Here is a 17442-nt window from a genome sequence, read left to right on the forward strand (position 1 = left end):
TCGGCACACTCCTGCATCTGTCCCGTATTTATGCAGCGCAGGTTTTGTTAGTAAATACACATATATTGTTTTTTATTTTAATAACTACAAAAGGGGTGCGCTGGCTGCGCTTATTTATAAAGGGTACGCGCTGCTTGCGGCCAGACCGTTTGCCACCGGAAGATACGCCTCGGAGCGGTGCTACTGGAATTGTTTCTATTTATTTTTTCAATTTTGATTCACTCACGCATGAATTGATTATTCAACAGTTTACCAAAAAATTAGCGTATTCAAATATAAAAGGTATTTCGTTTCACCAAACGTTAATACATACTTAATTGTGTAAAGTGATACGAGGGAGATGCATGGTACTTACATTTCTAAATGCTCCTTTATCTCCTTTTCCAATGTTGGCGAGTTGCATTGGCTCTGCAAAAGAGAACACAAAAAAGGGTACATTATTAGCAAGTTATCGTGAAATATAATGAAAGTAAATAAATCCAACTACACAACTACACTTCTACTGAGAGCCTATTTTGAGTGGACGTTGAATTCGCTTCCCATGCTTTCATTTCACTTTGCCGAGCTCAAAACGGTCCAGCTCATTTTCAAACGTCGGAAATGGAATGAGCCGTCCACCTACGGGAAGGGGGGTCATGGGCTTGGATGAGGGGAGAAAACTTTCGCATTCAATTAAAACCCAAACAAAGTGCCACACGGTATCGGCCGCGCAAGCTTCAAAATGGAATAAAAACAACCGGCGTCAGTTAGGCAGCAGCATCGCATCACATCGTAGCCCTTGGTGACATGAAGGGAAATTCAATCGTAATCCTACCCCTAGTCCTCAACACCACATCCGCACACACACACCAGCAGAAAACAGCAACTACCCAACGTAAACCGCGTCCCGCAGCGAACGGAAGTAGCGGGGAGCGGGTTTGGGGAGAGATTGGGGGAAGAATTTAAATTCACTCCAGGAAGGAAAACTTCATCACAAAGACACAAGAGCCATTCGGAAGTCATCTTTGCGCAGGCCGACACACTGCCAAACACCCTCCTCATCGTCGCCTCCATCAGCATCATCAGCATCATCATCATCATTGCCGTCATCGTCATGTGCCACCGCTCCACAAGTTAGAATGGAGCCTGTTTCTCCCCTTCGTTTTTGTTGGAGCATTCGTTGTGACAACGTTGACGTCCTGTGCAGTGATAGTGATAGTGAGAACTCACGGGCGACCCATTCGTTGAATTATCCGTTAAATTAGAACCGAGGCAAATGCCCCTTTACGGTGGGAAAACGTAAAAGCCCTGAAATTGTTCTGTCCGCTGCACAACTGGGCTGAGTAAAATTCCAAACCGTATTCCCTATTTACACGATGTATCGTGGGGAGATGTGTCCATGAAAAAAAGGATCCTTTCAAGCTGTTCCTTTCGCTTTTATGTTCTATATATTTCCTGGATGTGCTTTACTTTGTGCTCAGTTTTACGCTGAAGTCGAACAGATTTACGAGCGCTTCTTCTGCTTCTGATGCGACCTTCCGATTAAGCGAAGAAAGGGAGGGTGAAAAAAGACCAACATCCGCATCGGAAACCTTTCGCCAATTATTTGCACACCCACACACACACACAGTAAACACCATTCAACGGAAACGTCCAATCATTAAGAGAGAATCTCTGATTGATTAGCAACAGAAGAGGAAGAAAAAAACCCGAAGGTTTTGTACCCTTTTGCAGTAGCTGTTCAACCCTAAATATAAAAACCACTACCGATCGGGACAGTTGGGAATGCTGTATTGGCTGTGATTTTATGTTTCTGTGCTGAAGATGTATCAACAACCTTACCATGAATGACTAGCCCGTTTCTCGAGCATTCTCACTAGCTGCTGCCACAACGTTTACACTCATGCTGACGATAGAAAAATCGACCTAACTTGGGTATAGCTTAGCTTAGGTCCTCATCGTATGACAGAGAGAGAAAGAGAGAGAGAAAGAGAGAGAGAGAGAAAAGATTGGACAAAAAAGGAAGGTTTTATTGGGCGGTTGAAAATTTTTACGCACGTGTTCCATCATTCCACTTCAAAACGGCGTGCCTTTCTGTCCCATTAGCACTGTCATTAAAGCAAAGCGTGTGCGCCCTATGAAGTATAAATGCGTAAACACATAAAAAAAACAACAACATGAATGTTCGAACGAATGTCATACGCGTGTCCCGGCAACATAATGAAGCATAATTCTGTGCATTTTTACCCGTCCGGCCGACATTCATCAGTGCATGATGGGCCGCCTTTTTGGTTCTCTTTTTAGTGTTGGTGTGTGTTCTTTCTTTTTACTCAAAGATTGTAGTACGGAGGTATTTGGTTCTTCTACTTCCAATACGTTCGTTCCACCGTACCATACCGGTGAGGCGATGAGTAATAGAACCAATCAAATGAAAAGCCACTAAGTGGCGCATAGTATTAGGCGCCCCATTCGAAACAGTCAAATATATATTCCCAGCTTGGTTGTGCAATAAAATATGCCTACACAAGCGGAGGAGGATAAGAAAAATGGTACACAATTCAATTACAACGCCTTTCAATGCTGCATTTCGAAAAAAAAAATAAAACAGCTATTGTGTTCCGATGAGACAGTGATGGTCATAAGAGTAGCAGAAAAGCCAGATTAGAAAATGAAAAGTGGTACTAAAATTGATTTGTCTTTTTTTTAAGCATTATTGAGATCTTGATGTTTTAAAATCTATACATGTAACATTAATGATGTTTTCTGCAAAACAAAAGTGAAAAAAACACTTCAAAGCCGCATTTAATTGCTATTTGTGCGTTTATTGATTCCAAGTAACAGATTTACGTTTATTGATTTCCGAGTAACAGAACAGTCAACAGTAGCACTTATAATTCGAACAAGTTATCAGCGTAATAATCTTATCTTAGCTCATAGACATCATTGTAGCAATATAATACAACCTTCTACGAAAAGATTTTCATAAAATTATTAGATAAGACGGCTACTAATTAAATTTACCATGACCAAAACTTTATAGCGTTTCATTTACAGCGTCTTGACAAGATGGTTCTAATCAGAAGAAGCAGAGAAGTTATGATTTGGAACAGTGATTTAGTAATTCTTTGGAGCACGCCCACGACTCCGTTCCGACTCGGGCAAAATCCGACCCACTAGTTCCGCCAGAAGTCGGAGTCGTCCGAAGTCGTCCGGAGACGTCCGAATTCGCGCGGAGTCGTCCGGAGTCTTTCGGAGTCGTTCGGAGTCGTTCGGAGTCATTCGGAGTCATCCGGAGTCGTTCGGAGTCGTCCAGAGTCGTCCGGAGTCGTTCGGAGTCATCTGGAGCCATCTGGAGTCGTCCCGAGTCGTCCCGAGTCTTCCGGAGTCGTCCAAAGTCGTCCGGAGTCGTCCGGAGTTGTTCGGAGTCTGACTCCGAATGACTTTGATTCCGGTTGATTCCGGCCGACTCTGGACGACTCCGAACGTCTCCAAACGACTCCAAACGACTCCAAACAACTTCGAACGACTCCAGATAATGCTGGGCGGACCTACCTTCCGGAATCGGTTCCGAAATTTTCGGAGGCAGATTGACGATTCTTTCTAAGCAGATCGAAGACGAAATTTTGATAAATACAAATATTCGGATAGCTTACTATAGCCACAACTGTAACTATGCTTCATAGCAAAGCGGTGTGTCCATGCGCTCGGCAGGCTGTCGAAATAGTTGGTCAAAAAACCAAAATAATTCCTCGTCATCAATTATTCATTTTTGCTGCCACTCGCATTGATGCGGTCATCACGTTTTTCCTTTTGCCTTTTCGACCACGCGCGCCACGTGACGAATGGGTTTTCCAACCCACATCACTCGAGCGATTGCACTTTTTGCTTCTCTGTGTATGTGTGTGGGTTTGTACCATTTCCGGAACGCGATGTAATTGGCCAGATTGTATAGCATTAGAACCGAAAAGGGACATTCGTCCTGAAGGTTCTTGATTTCTCTTCTTTTTTTTACTCTGGGGCACAAGGACAACGCTCCAGTACATACACAGGCTGTGTTGGTGGTGTGGAAAATGGCCCCACGCTTTCCACCGCTCACCCTTTTGCGCACATCCAGTGCACGTTGCGAGAAGGTCAACTCGGGACAAGGGGAGAGTTGTTTCGGCAACTCTATTCACTTTTTACATCAACAATTCACTTGAACGCCTTTGCTCCATCGCCCGCCTAACGTACTGCGGGGACTGCGTAGGCTTCCGCTGCAAGTAACTGTCCCATTGCAAACGAAAACGCCTGCAAACGAACAAACGCCAGGACTTCAAGGGAAACGCCAAACAATCCCCCACACCACGGGAAAACTAACGACGCACAAAGTACGGGGAAAGTGAAATGACTCGAACGGAAAGCGCCCTGTGGGTGTGTTCGCTCCATTTGGCGCCAGTAAAGCACATTCATTTCGTTTTCATTAGCGAGAGGACCCGACATGGAGCGAGAGGACGCACGGTACTACTACACTTGCCTGCCACCGAGCGTTTACGTCGTCGTCGTCGTCTTAGTCATGCTGAACGGGGATTTCCTTGGGCTTTTTGGTGCGGGTTTTCAAACGGGCCCTACAAACAACGCCCCACCAGGACACTAAGGACGAGGGCGGACTGCTACGGACTGCTGCTGTTGTGTTTGGGTCGTCCGGGTGGACTGCGCCCTGCACACAGAAGCGATTGGCGCCATGAGGACATGGGGTAGCGTAATGTAACGCGCGCTCTCCGTTCGTCCCGAGTGTTGGCAGCGCTATCGATACTAACTTTCGCACTGACTCTGCCCAGTTTTCCGTCAGACCGTTATCCGAGTATTCGAGGGCCGATTTTCAAAGGGCATGAAAAATCGTTTTCCACTCAATGTTACTTATGCAAAATCAATTACTCGGTAAACAGACCGGCGTGGCCCGAGAACGGTAGGGTGAGAGTTTGCAAAATTTGATGACTTAAACTTCCCGATTTGCTTGCGTCCCTCTAGGGAAAGGGAAGAAGCATATCGATATGAAGTGTAATGCAGGCAGAAAAAAATGGCATACATTTACTGACGATTTGACGGTTGTGGGGGTGCAGCTGTCACATCACACACATACACACACATACACACACACAATTCTGGTCATCCCCTTTTTGCCTAGTGAATGAATTTTAAGCAGCAAACGCATTGTTTGCTACCACTTCCGGAAGAACGCAGCCAAAACAGACACACACACACACCAAAAAATCCCGCAAAGCCTTGGCAGGAGATTCTCTTCCCCACTGGTTCTGGTTGGGATATCGGTGGTAATAAAATGCGGATCATATTTCGGGTAATAAAGCAAGATTTTATCTTCTCATACGCACACCGTAAAACCCCTCCTCGACCGGATGAAGCCGGGTGCCGGGGTTTTGTCTCATCCTATCTCGCCCACCTTGCAGCAGTTAGCTGGGCCAACCTGTGGACCCGTATGTAGCAGGGTAGAACCAAATCCCCTGCATGAACCACTGAAAATGATCCCCTGGGACTCCTGCTCCACCAGCCAGGGGGTGTTGTTGTCCGCTCCCGCTACAAATAAGGGGTTATGTGTGGATAATACCGAACAAACAGCAAACAAACCGGAAGCACAAAGAGAGCCTCCTCCGTACGTGGTTGGTTACAATGGCAACAGCCGATATTGTGGTTGTGTTTATGTGTGTGTGGGTATGTGTCTTCTTTTTGCAATGGTGATGCCAACATTTCAAACAGTTCGACCCAGTGCTCACACCGGCAGGGGTTCGCTCCAACATGAGGGCTTTATTACACGTAGATATTTCCCAGCTACAGAAATGATTGCAAAACGGTTGAGAGGGGGCTTTAGCAACAGTTTCTTCTTTTTTTTTAATTTCGTTCGATGAATTCATTTGTGTTGGTAACGAGAAACCAATCGCTGAAGCAGAAGGGAAAAAACATAACACCCACGTTTTTGGATCCCCACAACAGGCCAGTTGATGGTTTGAATGGTAAAGAACATGCCAGGGTGGGCACTTTCATTGGTAGTGATAAAATACCGTTCCCCACGCAAGGTTCGTGAAGGGTCGGCCCAATCATGCGAAGCGTCCGGACCGACCGGATGACCTAAGGGCTCCACAGCGAATAAACAAAGATTAAACATTTCGTTCGCGCTGCAAACCCCGCACCCGGTATGATGTGTTGTTCGTCGTACGTTGGCAGTGTCATGGGAATTTGGAGTTCACGTGTGTGTGTGGTTTAAACGCTGAATGTATCAGTTCTCGTAGGTAAAATCAGGTTGTGGTTAATTTAAATCGATACGACAAGAACGGGGTAGAAAACATACATTTATCATTAAGATCTCATTTTAAATTATACACTGAAATTTACATACTATTAAGAGCGACGGAAATGGCACAGACACAGACACACACACCAGTTACTTTCTAGCTTGCTACACATATGGGTGCAACAAAACCATTGTATAATTCAATTCGGTCCCTTTAAGTGTTGGGTTTCATGAATCTTTCGTAGAGAATCATTCATATGAATTTTTAGTGATGAGTGATTCGAATCTCTTAGCGACTCTCCAAGGATTCATGAATGTCGAAAGATCCACGAATCTCCAAAGATTCATGAATCCCGAAAATTTCTTGAATCTCCAAGGATTCATGAATCTCGAAGGATTCATAAATCTCCAAGGATTCATGAATCTCGAAAGATAATTTAATCTTCAAAGACTCATGAATCTAAAAGATTCACAAATCCGTTAACATTCATATATCTCCAGGGATTCATTAATCTTTATAGATGTTTGATTTTCAAAATATTGAATTTGCGCGATTCCACCTAACAACAGGCTCGTCGTAGGTTCAAGCCTCGCATGAACCGTCTCCCCCTAGCAAAACATACTATCCGGCTGCTTGGTACTTGCCAAGAAATCTCGAAAGCCTGTATAGGCCACGTAGGTTGTTACTTCAAAAAGAAGAATAATGAGAAGCTCAAGCTCTATGAATCTTTGGAGATGTATGAGTTCCTTGAGATTTATAAATTCCTAGAGATTCGTGAATCTTTCGAGATACCTCAATCTTTTGAAATTCATGAATCTTTGGAAATTCGTGAGTTTTTGAGATTCATGAATCTTTCCAACCGAGATTCAGATTCATTGCACATTTCAAAGATGCATTAAGATTCATAAATCTGAATCAGATTTACCTAACGCTAGTCCCTTTAACTGTTTCAATCAATTCGAAAATATCGGCATAATACAATAAATATATCCAAAATTCCTCCGTCTCAAGTGTTCAGTACAGCTTAACAAAATTATGCGATTTCCCGACGTTTATAAATGTCACTCAAATTGTGGTGCAAATTTCATCCAACCTCTCCATCGGTACAGATTCAAACAATATAAAGCCCATAATGAAATTTCCCATCTCACAGTCAATTCTTGAGTGGAGTTTGCCAATGTTTCCCGTCTGTTGCCAGTTTACCCAACACACAAAACCACCAACTCAACTTCCACACAAACAATACACTTTCGCTAGACGGGCACACGACCAGCTTTCAAACTTGTCCTTCCCACCGTAATAAGTGGAAGCGATCAGGTGAGGAAAATGCGCCCCAAAATAGGAACTGATTCGCTTCGATTGCCAGATTATAAAACCAATTCCAGGGATAATTCAAATAACAGATCATCTCAAGAAATCATTCCCCCCCCCCGACCGTTTTGGGGGTGCGGGCGGGCGGGGGTGATATTTTCCTACCCCTGTGCGACGCCAAGCAAACCTTCGTCGTCGTTCTGCCAGAGACAAAGAGATTTTCTTTCAATTTCATCATTTCCCTTTTCGAATGAGAAGGACCCATTGTGTGGAAGGAGCAAGAAAATTTTTCGTGTTACGTTAGTGTACGACAAAAAAGCACTCAAAACAGCAGAAGATTTGGCAAGGGTGTCGTCTACTGAAGGCGTCTTTTTTTGGGTGCTTCGCAACTTTACACAAGAAAAAGACTGCAAAACGATTGGAACCATGTTAAGTTTTTGCTTAATATTAGGTAATATTTATCGCAAAGTTGTACGTTTTGTAAAGTGTAATATGATTTTACAACACGTAAATTTCGTGTTTGTTTTTTTCCCTAACATGTGGTAAACCAGCGGCCAACATCCTGATCTAGATAGGGCATCGACATTTTGTCACTTTTGTGTTTCCGTAAGAAAGAATCTACGCAGCAGGATATTCGGCATCGAGCGCTTCGTTCCCTGCCCTGCCGACTGAGGGAGCACATTTTTTATTCCCTTCGCCGCCGTTAAGTCCTTCTGAGCCTTGGAAGTTTTTCGATTTTTCCCTCCGCGTGAAACTTTCAACGGAATTGATAGTTAAGCCCGGTCGTCTTCACCAAACAGTGAGGCCGACAAAAAAAAAAGCACATCGAAAGCGTTCGGAGAGGGGACGGTAAAACTCTTCGTTGAAACGCAATTTAAGGCCGAAAGAAGGCCAAGAACGTGCAGCAAACTTAAAGCGCTTGGTTCTTTATTTCCGCTTGGTGTTTTTAACCTTAACAATATTGTCCCTCCCTTTGCTTAAGACTTGGACTAGGAAATGGAAGGATACTAAATCGTAGAAAGCGGACGCGTGTGTGTTTGTGTAGAGGATTAGAATTAGTCGAAGTGGGGTGAACAATTTACTTAAACCTACAGAAAAGTCGTCCATGAAGAAGGTGTCTACCGTTTAGTGTTTTTTATGTCGTTCGATACCACTTACTTGGTTTACTCGTTCTTGTAGCTTTAATAAGGCCTCTTCTAGTTCTGCAATGCGAGCTTCCAACATTTCCTGGGTATAAGAAAAAAACAAAACAAAAGGTATTTTAATTAAATTAAGTGGATTCTAAACACTTTAAATGAAATACTACATGCTGTGGCAAATAACACGACCCACTTTGAGGCACAATTAAATGCATATATTACACATGACACATCAGATGTGATGTTCCTATCCGCGTGTTCAACCAAACATTAATCCCAACTGTTGTCATCAGCTACAAGCCGATAAGTGTGTAATTTTTCATGAGAGTTTTTTTTCTTCTTTCTGCCCTTTGATTTCACTGTCACTGTGCCCAAAAGGCTTTTAAAATCATTCTCACATTCATCCAAAGCAACAGCATGCATACATGCGTCCTCCTATTGCCACCCCGTTTGTACGACACCAAGAGCGATCCCGTTTACCCGTGCTTTGATCTATGGCTTGATTAGTTTCCACTCATCTTTCAGCGCGTCTTTTACAAAAAAAGCCGAACCGAAGAAACTCAAAATCAAAACAACGGCAATGGCATGGCATAAAGAGTCGGTCGAAGAGGTTGAAAGAATAGAAAAATAAAAAGAACGCCCCATCTCCACCACTGCGTAAGAATAAGATTGACTGACAAGCGGGGAACGAAGCTGGAAGGAAGATCAATTTTGAGTTATTTTCAAACTCTTAGTGCCACCACTGCACCACTAGAGATGGATAGAAAGCAAACCCCATCGCGGACCATCCGGAAGAAGTCAGCAACAGGAGGAAGCGAGCAGCACGAGCGCCCTCTCTCTCTTTTATCGTATTCTGCATCCGGCGGCACATTTGGCGTCGTTATGTTGTTGCATCTTTTTCCCGCTTCTTGGAAAGTGAGCTGTTTACAAATCATTCCCTTGTCTAATGTTCACTTCCGAATGTGCCGGGAACGCAACCGGCTGCTGGAACCTCTAATCGTGCTTAAAAACACACACACACTTTCACTAGCAGGCAGCAAGACACAACGCTGGTGTTCTTTCGAAACGTTCTGAGAAGTTTGAAGGTGTATGGTTACTCGCGAGGTTGGAGACATACGACGACTCGCAAAGGAAGACGCGACAAACGCGATCCCGGGTGTGTGCGCGCCCTTGTGGTATGTTTAAAAAGATGAATTTATATTTCCAATCTCGGCTTCCTTTCTTTTACATCCCACCGAGCGTTGACGGATGAGCGATGATGAGCTGTCAATTTTGGCGAAAGATATCGTTTGATATTTTGCACTGACCCTAAAGAGCACCTCTCCAAATGCGCTTCACGTGTCCGATCGCCCATCGATCGCGTCCGAAAGGTGAATGTTTACTTTTCGCAACCGAATCGTTGGCAACGGCGGTGGTGTGTGTGTGTGTGTGTTTGCCAAATATGTCATGCCATAAATCATCGCTATATTACCGAAGAGAGCGCGCATGATGATGACCGAATCCGATCGACCACAGAGAGAGTGGTGGCGTTTGTCATACTTTTTATGCCGGCCATCATGTGGCGAGAACGGAGAACATGAGCATCGTTAGTCAGTGCTCAAAAACACTTTGATGATGTGTTGTTCACAGCGCACGGGCTTTGCAAAGTGTGCGATTCTATATTTGCCAGCCAGCTATTATTTATTTCGCTCTTTCTCCTGCAGCTTTTGTTTGCATTTGTTTTTCAGGCTGCGAAAACTGTCTCCGATTTGTGAGTGAAAATGGCAAGCTAAAATACACAAACACACACGGTCGCCAACCGAAACGTTCCAACCGCTCAACATTGGCGAGGAGGTTTGTGCGATGCCATCTCGCGGACCTGCCCGACCTGGAACCTGTTTTATTTATTCTCCTTTACGTAAAAGCGACCGACCGTCGTTCATTTGCATACACTCAGCAACATCCGGACGGAGCGGAATGGAGGGCGGCGATGCAAAGGGTAGCACTATTATAACCTGCGTATGCTGCGAAGGGTTGCGCACCTTACGCACACACAGCATACGACCATTAATGGATACACATGATCATCAAATTACGTTTGATGACGTTCCCATGGGTGGAGATTTCTTTTTTTCGCTTTTGCTGCTGCTATTTTTTATTTGCAGCAAATCATAGGACAATCAATGCCACCCGAACGACCAACCCCATTTGTTTAATGAAAAATCGATTCACGGGATAAAAAGGACCCGGTGTGCGCTGTGTTTTGTGTGTGTATAGTTTTGCTGGCTTTTTAAGTGCTCTTGCAGTTTGCCGCTCAATATAATTCGATTATAATGTCGTCTAATGACTCTCCAATGAAGTAGATAATCGTTGCATAATAACCCACTTGTTCGAAGTGGGCCATCTACCGGCTGTTGTTTGGGCCGCACAGTGATATGAACGCAACGAATTGAAACAACGTTGTAATGGTACCATGTTATGGGTTATATGGCTTTATAAGCTTAACACAATGCTTTGTTGCGTTGCTGAATGTTTAATCCTTCAATAAACTCTCTCTCTCAGTCTGTCTTTCTTTCACTTTCCGTGTGCATCTTAAAGTAGATAAATATGGCAGTGAAAACGAGAGAAAGACCTCGACACCATCATCTGGTCCCAGACAAAATCAAAGGATTTACACCAAATCGGGATGAATGCAAAATAAAGAAGGCCTATTTATGCATTCCCCGCTCGCCATTAAAAAGCAGAATTTATGATCTGGTAAAAATAAATTATATAAACCGTCGCCCTCCCACAGATGCGTCTCGTTTCCTACACTTCATTGAAGTCCCGTAACTCGTTCCCTTAACGCGTCGATCCGATAAAATGTTCCGTGTACAGCTGTAGCACGGTACAAGCGGGCTAGTACTGTGTTGTACGCGAGTGGCGACATGACCATCCCCCTATTTGCACATCAGTTTCTCACCTTCGCTGCGCTGCATGTTGCAAGTGTAATGATGCATCGAGATTTACATGGTTTTGTTTGTTTTTTTTCACTTCTTCATTAACAAGCCCACGCAAGGTGAATGAGTTTTTTTTTCCAGCACAGTTTCATGGATGAAACAAGTCAATTAATCGACAGGAAGGAAGAAAGCACGAGAGACGCTATGCTAGAGAAAGCGTGCGTTCCCTGCGTGTACAACTGTGCTGTGTACCGACAGGGCTCTTTGTTCCATCTCTTTGCTTTCCTTTGCCTGGTTTACCTTAAGCCTTTTTTTCACAGCCAGTGCCGAGGGTTCGTTACCAATTCATAAATAACGCCAACGCGCACTGGACGGATTTTATTGTAAATAATTCGTGCGATTCAACCGTGCGCAAGAAAATGGAGGAAGAAGTACGTGAAAAACAACTATCATTCACCCACGGGCCAGCGAGCTTGAAGAAGCTTTCATCATCATTCCTCAATAATTTTCTCATCACTCAAAGCCTATTTTTTGGACAAATAAAAAAAACAAAACCCCCAGACCCTATACCACCCCCAATGTACGCTGTGTGTAAGCGTCGCGTAACGCCGTTCTTTCGTTTTCCACAATGAATTATTTATAAAATACTGTCACCGGAACAACCGGAGCACATCAATAGGCATTCAGCTTTTTTGTTTTGCTTCCCTCTTTTCGATTCGCTCCCCATTGTGGGCAACATATTTGTTTGTTTACCTTCCTTTTTTTATTATGATTATGGTTCCTCTTCATCGCCTCCTCAACGCGCGCGCTCGCAATGCTTTTCAGGGTACGCGACGTACAACCCATGCTAAATAAAAGTCAAATCCCACCACTAAACTGTCATTTGTACGGTGGTTTCGCAAAGTGCGAAGGGGCTTTATGCGGTGATGGATGAAGCGCTAATAGGTTATACATATTTTGCCAGGCTTCCGAGTTTGCGCTTTTGTTACGATCTTTAGGCTCATTTTGATTCATAGCGGATGATTGTTCGAAATTTGGATGGAGTTTTGTGAGAAAACGGTTTCATTCTGCTACGCATTCGCATCATTCCAGCAGCACATTCGCCAATTATGCCGATGGTACGCTGTTGAAATAGCCGAGATATGTTTTAATTAGTAGGAGCAGAATTTTTAATGCCTGCTATCCTTTCTCTTTCGCAGGCATTAAGTGTTGTTGTACGTTTTATGGATAGTTAACATCAAACCATTCATCAAAATAATATATCAAAAAATATTCCTTTAATTGTACCAGGCCTTGATAATCTCTTTATAGTTTCTGAAACTTTATAATGAAAGTCCCTCACTATGAATACGCAACGCCAACCACCATGGCAGTATAGCAATATTAAATAATATTGTTTTATCTGTCTAAACAGTGATTCAAGATAAGCTCCAGTCCAACTGGCTGGCCGACTCATACATCACATAAGTTCACCGAACCAGCTCCATCATTCCGGTACGGCCACCGATGTGTGCAACCTTCGCACCCATTCTCACACAACGCGTAACTGTACTCCCGTTTGTGATTTAAATGTACTCCTTACAAACGGCACCATCAGCCGAGCCAGCTCCCACCAATGTCCCGTTTTGTCGTGTTCAATTGTGCCTATCTCCCGTACGGTCCGGCACCACTAACGACTCGGAGCGAGCGGAGAAAAACGCATAACATAACATTTCAACCCTGCACTGGCTGGCTGAGAAGAAAAGCGGCTAATCTCGATGCGATCCCATCGAACGTACATGGCACATGTAGAGCAAGTGGGTACAACACGTTCAGCTTGCAATAAACGTGGTTTGGTTTGCTGCAAGTGTTTAACAGCGCCGGCGGGCGAACCGGCGAGCCCGACAAGACAATTTCTCTCCTCCTAACGCACTGCGCAACGGAGCGTGATGCACAGCACTGAGAGGGGTGCACACTTTTCGGGAAGCAAAGCGTGACACTGGGCCAAAAAGAACGGACGAAAATGCGCGCGCCAAACGTATTTTAACAAACGCAGAAAGCACAACAAACGAAAAGAACAGATCCCTCCTACCCCCTGTCTTTCACCCTCTCTCTAGATGGAACAGTGCTCGCGTCGATCTCGTTCTGGATGAGAGCGCAGCATAATTACTGGAAGCAGTCGAATAGCCCCGCGTAGCAGCGAAGAAGGGTGTACTTGTGGCCACGACCCGACCTGTTTCGATCTTCGCTCTGAGATCTTGGATGCAAAGCGAACGGTATCAGAGCATCATCATCATCATCGTCAGCATCGGGGTAGCACCAGAAGTCTAGGCCAACAAACCGAGAACGTTCATTCTTGACTTGTGCATCGCGCCAGCCTTCGTAAAACGCGGCCAGCATATGGCAAGTGTGTGGGAAAATAGGCACCACCACCACCACCACCATCTAGGTCCCTCCTCCGACGAATGGGTACGGATGGTTGCGCTTTACGAGCGAAAACATCAACAAGAGGCTACGTTCTCCCCAACGCTATCCCAACCTTCTCGGTGTCTGATCCGTTCCGACCGCTGCTTCATTTTGACTTTGGTCAATCACTCTCTCTATACCCTTGCTGTGGAAAGAAGCGCACAGAGTGTAACGATTTAATTATGCCCGGTGCTCCGATACTTACCGTGTTCTTGCAGGAGTCCGAAACCGAACCGGAAGTGTTGCGCACAAGTTTCCCACACTCGTGCACGGGAGAAGAAGAGTTCGGGCTGTATCCTTGGCGTGCCGTCGGCGAGGACGGTGGCGATGGGGGCAGCGGCGGCAGCGGTGTAGATGCATCATGGTCGTACCCAACTTCCGACAGGGTCGCCGGGACCATCGGGCATCCAGCGGGTCCGACCTTTTCACGGTTGATTCGTAAAACCGAATCTCGGCCATGGTGTATCTGCTGCTGCTGCTGCTGCTGCTGGTGTTGAAGATCAGTCTTTTCACCGTCCGGCAGGAGTGCGGCACCGCCGTTCCGGATCGGGAGTGGCGGCGGCTGCTGTTGGGATGATTCGAGCACGATTCGTCCCTTCCGTACCTCGATGTAGCGCGGCGATGATGCGGATAGGGTCGCATCGGACGCGGCCGTCGCAGCAGCCGCTTCCTCGCGATAGTTTTTCAGGAACTCCAGGTACCGTGGGGAGGCAATTATTTCACTCAGGCCTTCTCGCTCTGCCTCGTACTGATTGTCAGCTGACACGGATCTGTAATGGTAAAGGGAGAAACCGCACCGTTGTTGCGGTACGCACATCCCTATTAGTAAAGTGTTCGCGATAGAATTCTTGGGAAGAGAAAAATGTAAAAGTGTTGCCGGTACACCAAACAGAGCGAAGCGTCGAAGGGTAAAAGGTAATGAAAGCAAACACCACCCGAAACCAACTACCCGTCCACAACTTCAAACGTGACGTATCTTCACCGCATCGCATCCTAAAGAACGCTGAAGCATCTACTTGTCGTTCTATCATACGAGACGGCACTCGCTTTATTCTCTGTATCAACATTTGCTCCCACTCGCTCTCGGCTGTTGGTTGATTGTTATTCATACATACGGTCCTTCTTCTCTTCTCCCTCTGGCACTGCCTTGCTAAAACTTGAGCTTATTTATACACGATGATTTCATATAATCTATTTACCAACTTCATTAACGAGGTGTAAAAAGTACAGCACTTAAGTGAGGAAAATCTTCGTGACATTTGAAGTGCCATCGTGTGTGTCAATTCCAACAACAGGTGACATCAACGGAAATCAACAACATGCTGTAACAGCAAGGTGTAAGTTTTGTCGGACTCGAATGTAAAGTTTGACAACCTTGGTTACAAATGAAACAGTATCCGTCACTTATTTACAATAGAACACAATATTGCTTGGGTTCAAAAGTGATTTAATAAACTTTGTTGCTGCTCCTGGAAATGATTTAATGGATAAAAAATTCAAAGCAACTGTATAGATTATCTTTAACTTGGTATTCAGACAAATAAGTTTCGTTTGATTCTAGTTGAAGGTAGTTAAGGTAATAACGAGTATGAATTAAGTTCTTCATAATTCAAAAATCGTTTTAAAACAGAAAACCAACATATGACACGGGCACCTTGAAACGATATTTACATGATAATGCTAACTCAACGGCATCAGATTCTTGCATGTGAAACCACAATAATGCATGTAAAATTAATCAATTCATTCCAAACCCAAACTCAGCGAAGACGGGTTCATACAGCTGAGATGTAATTTCACGACAAAACTTAGATGAACTGGACGACTTACGATCTCGGTGGTAAAAGAATGAACATAAAGTTTACCTTTGCTGGGTAGCACGCAATTTTCCTATCCGATATCAAGTGATCAATGAACGGACGAAGCCCTTTATCCAAACTTCTTGCTTCTTTTGTCTAAATTTGTTCAACAATTCGTCCCAAAAACTCCATCAACGCCAGTAGCAGATTCGTTGGGTTGCATTCTTTCAACAAATTTGAATATGAATATCCCACATTCCAACTTGAGGCTATCCGAAATCCGAATAGACGAAACATTGTGCTGCTACTGCTACCGGTTGGAAAAGAGTTGGAGTTCCACACCGCATCACTCTAAACTCACCCCGCATCGCATCGCGGGAAGGGATAAATTAATATTTTACATAATCACTTCGAACTTTACCAATTAACCTCTCCCAAATGCGCTTCTAATTTATTCATTCGGCACTTTGACCAAATTGAAATAAGTCTGAACGACATATTTTGCATATCCGCTCACAGCGGTATACACACACGCGCAAGCACTTGCTGCTGCCGGCATGAGATTAATGCCGAGCTGGATACTGAAAACATATACAATTCCACTCACTCGTACACACACCCACAGAACCTGTCCTCGGCACATGTGGGGAAGGATTAGGCCCGAGATTCCGTGACCCAAATACATCTTCCTTTGTTTCTATCGTTCTGAAAACTTCTCCACAGGGGGTGCCAAATTTTCATTCTGTGACATCCAAGTTTGAATGAGTCAGCCGGGCCGCGCAGAACGGCAAAAAGAAAAGTTTCCCAAAAAAAACATAAAACACACTCACTCACACTTCTGAGAGCAAGGTTTCAAACAGCTCCCTTTTACACAAACACATACACACACGTGTATCTTGCTGTTATTACTGAACGCACACACACACACATACATATAAGAGACTGTTTGTGTTGTTTTTATCCAGTTTTTCCAATTTTCCATCCATCTTATTTTTGCGCGTGTTTTTGGCATGCGATTGGTAAACGGCAGCAAACGGAACCCCGGGAATATCGGTAAAAATTATGCGACCTGCCATCAACAGCAAAGAGGGCCGGTGTCCGCCCTGTGCCTGTCGCTATACCAGCTCGGGCTACCGAATTCACCCTACTCACCTCTAATTGATTCTATTGCCCTCTGTAGACACGATTTGCACACAGGAAAGTTCCCCCTATCGCATAAAGTAACAAAGCGAGGGGTTTTGAGATATTTGTATTTTAAGGTGCAGCCCTCCTTTTGAAAGGTTTTGCAATGAAGTGATATATGTTCTTCTAGGACAAAAACATTTCCAGTGATATTAGTTACATAATTTGTTATCGTAGTAAAAAGCTACTGCAAAAAAAATGGAACAGCATTGTGAAAACATAGAAATAAATGATGAATGCAACTTTTTTTTACATCAATAATGATGTACAGCAAATGGTAGATTATCTTTTGCGCCAGAGTCATGCATACTTAGCTAGTTGAAGAATCTATCCTCCCCAATACATAGCAATATTGATTAATATTGACGAGATGTTGATAGGATTT

General features: G+C 44.3%; 1 protein-coding gene across 3 annotated transcripts in view; it reads right to left on the reverse strand.

Annotated features, from left to right (window-relative positions):
* LOC120948931 (uncharacterized) overlaps nt 1-17442 on the reverse strand; it is a 54145-nt gene that overhangs the window by 6252 nt on the left and 30451 nt on the right. For all 3 annotated transcript variants that reach the window (XM_040365803.2, XM_040365805.2, XM_040365804.2), the window contains 3 exons: nt 14282-14846; nt 8733-8801; nt 356-408 (listed from right to left, as the gene is read on the reverse strand). In XM_040365803.2, the coding sequence (XP_040221737.2) occupies nt 356-408; nt 8733-8801; nt 14282-14846 (687 nt within the window). The remainder of the gene's footprint in view (nt 1-355; nt 409-8732; nt 8802-14281; nt 14847-17442) is intronic.

Source organism: Anopheles coluzzii, chromosome 2, assembly GCF_943734685.1.
Source record: "Anopheles coluzzii chromosome 2, AcolN3, whole genome shotgun sequence".
Classification (NCBI taxonomy): domain Eukaryota; kingdom Metazoa; phylum Arthropoda; class Insecta; order Diptera; family Culicidae; genus Anopheles; species Anopheles coluzzii.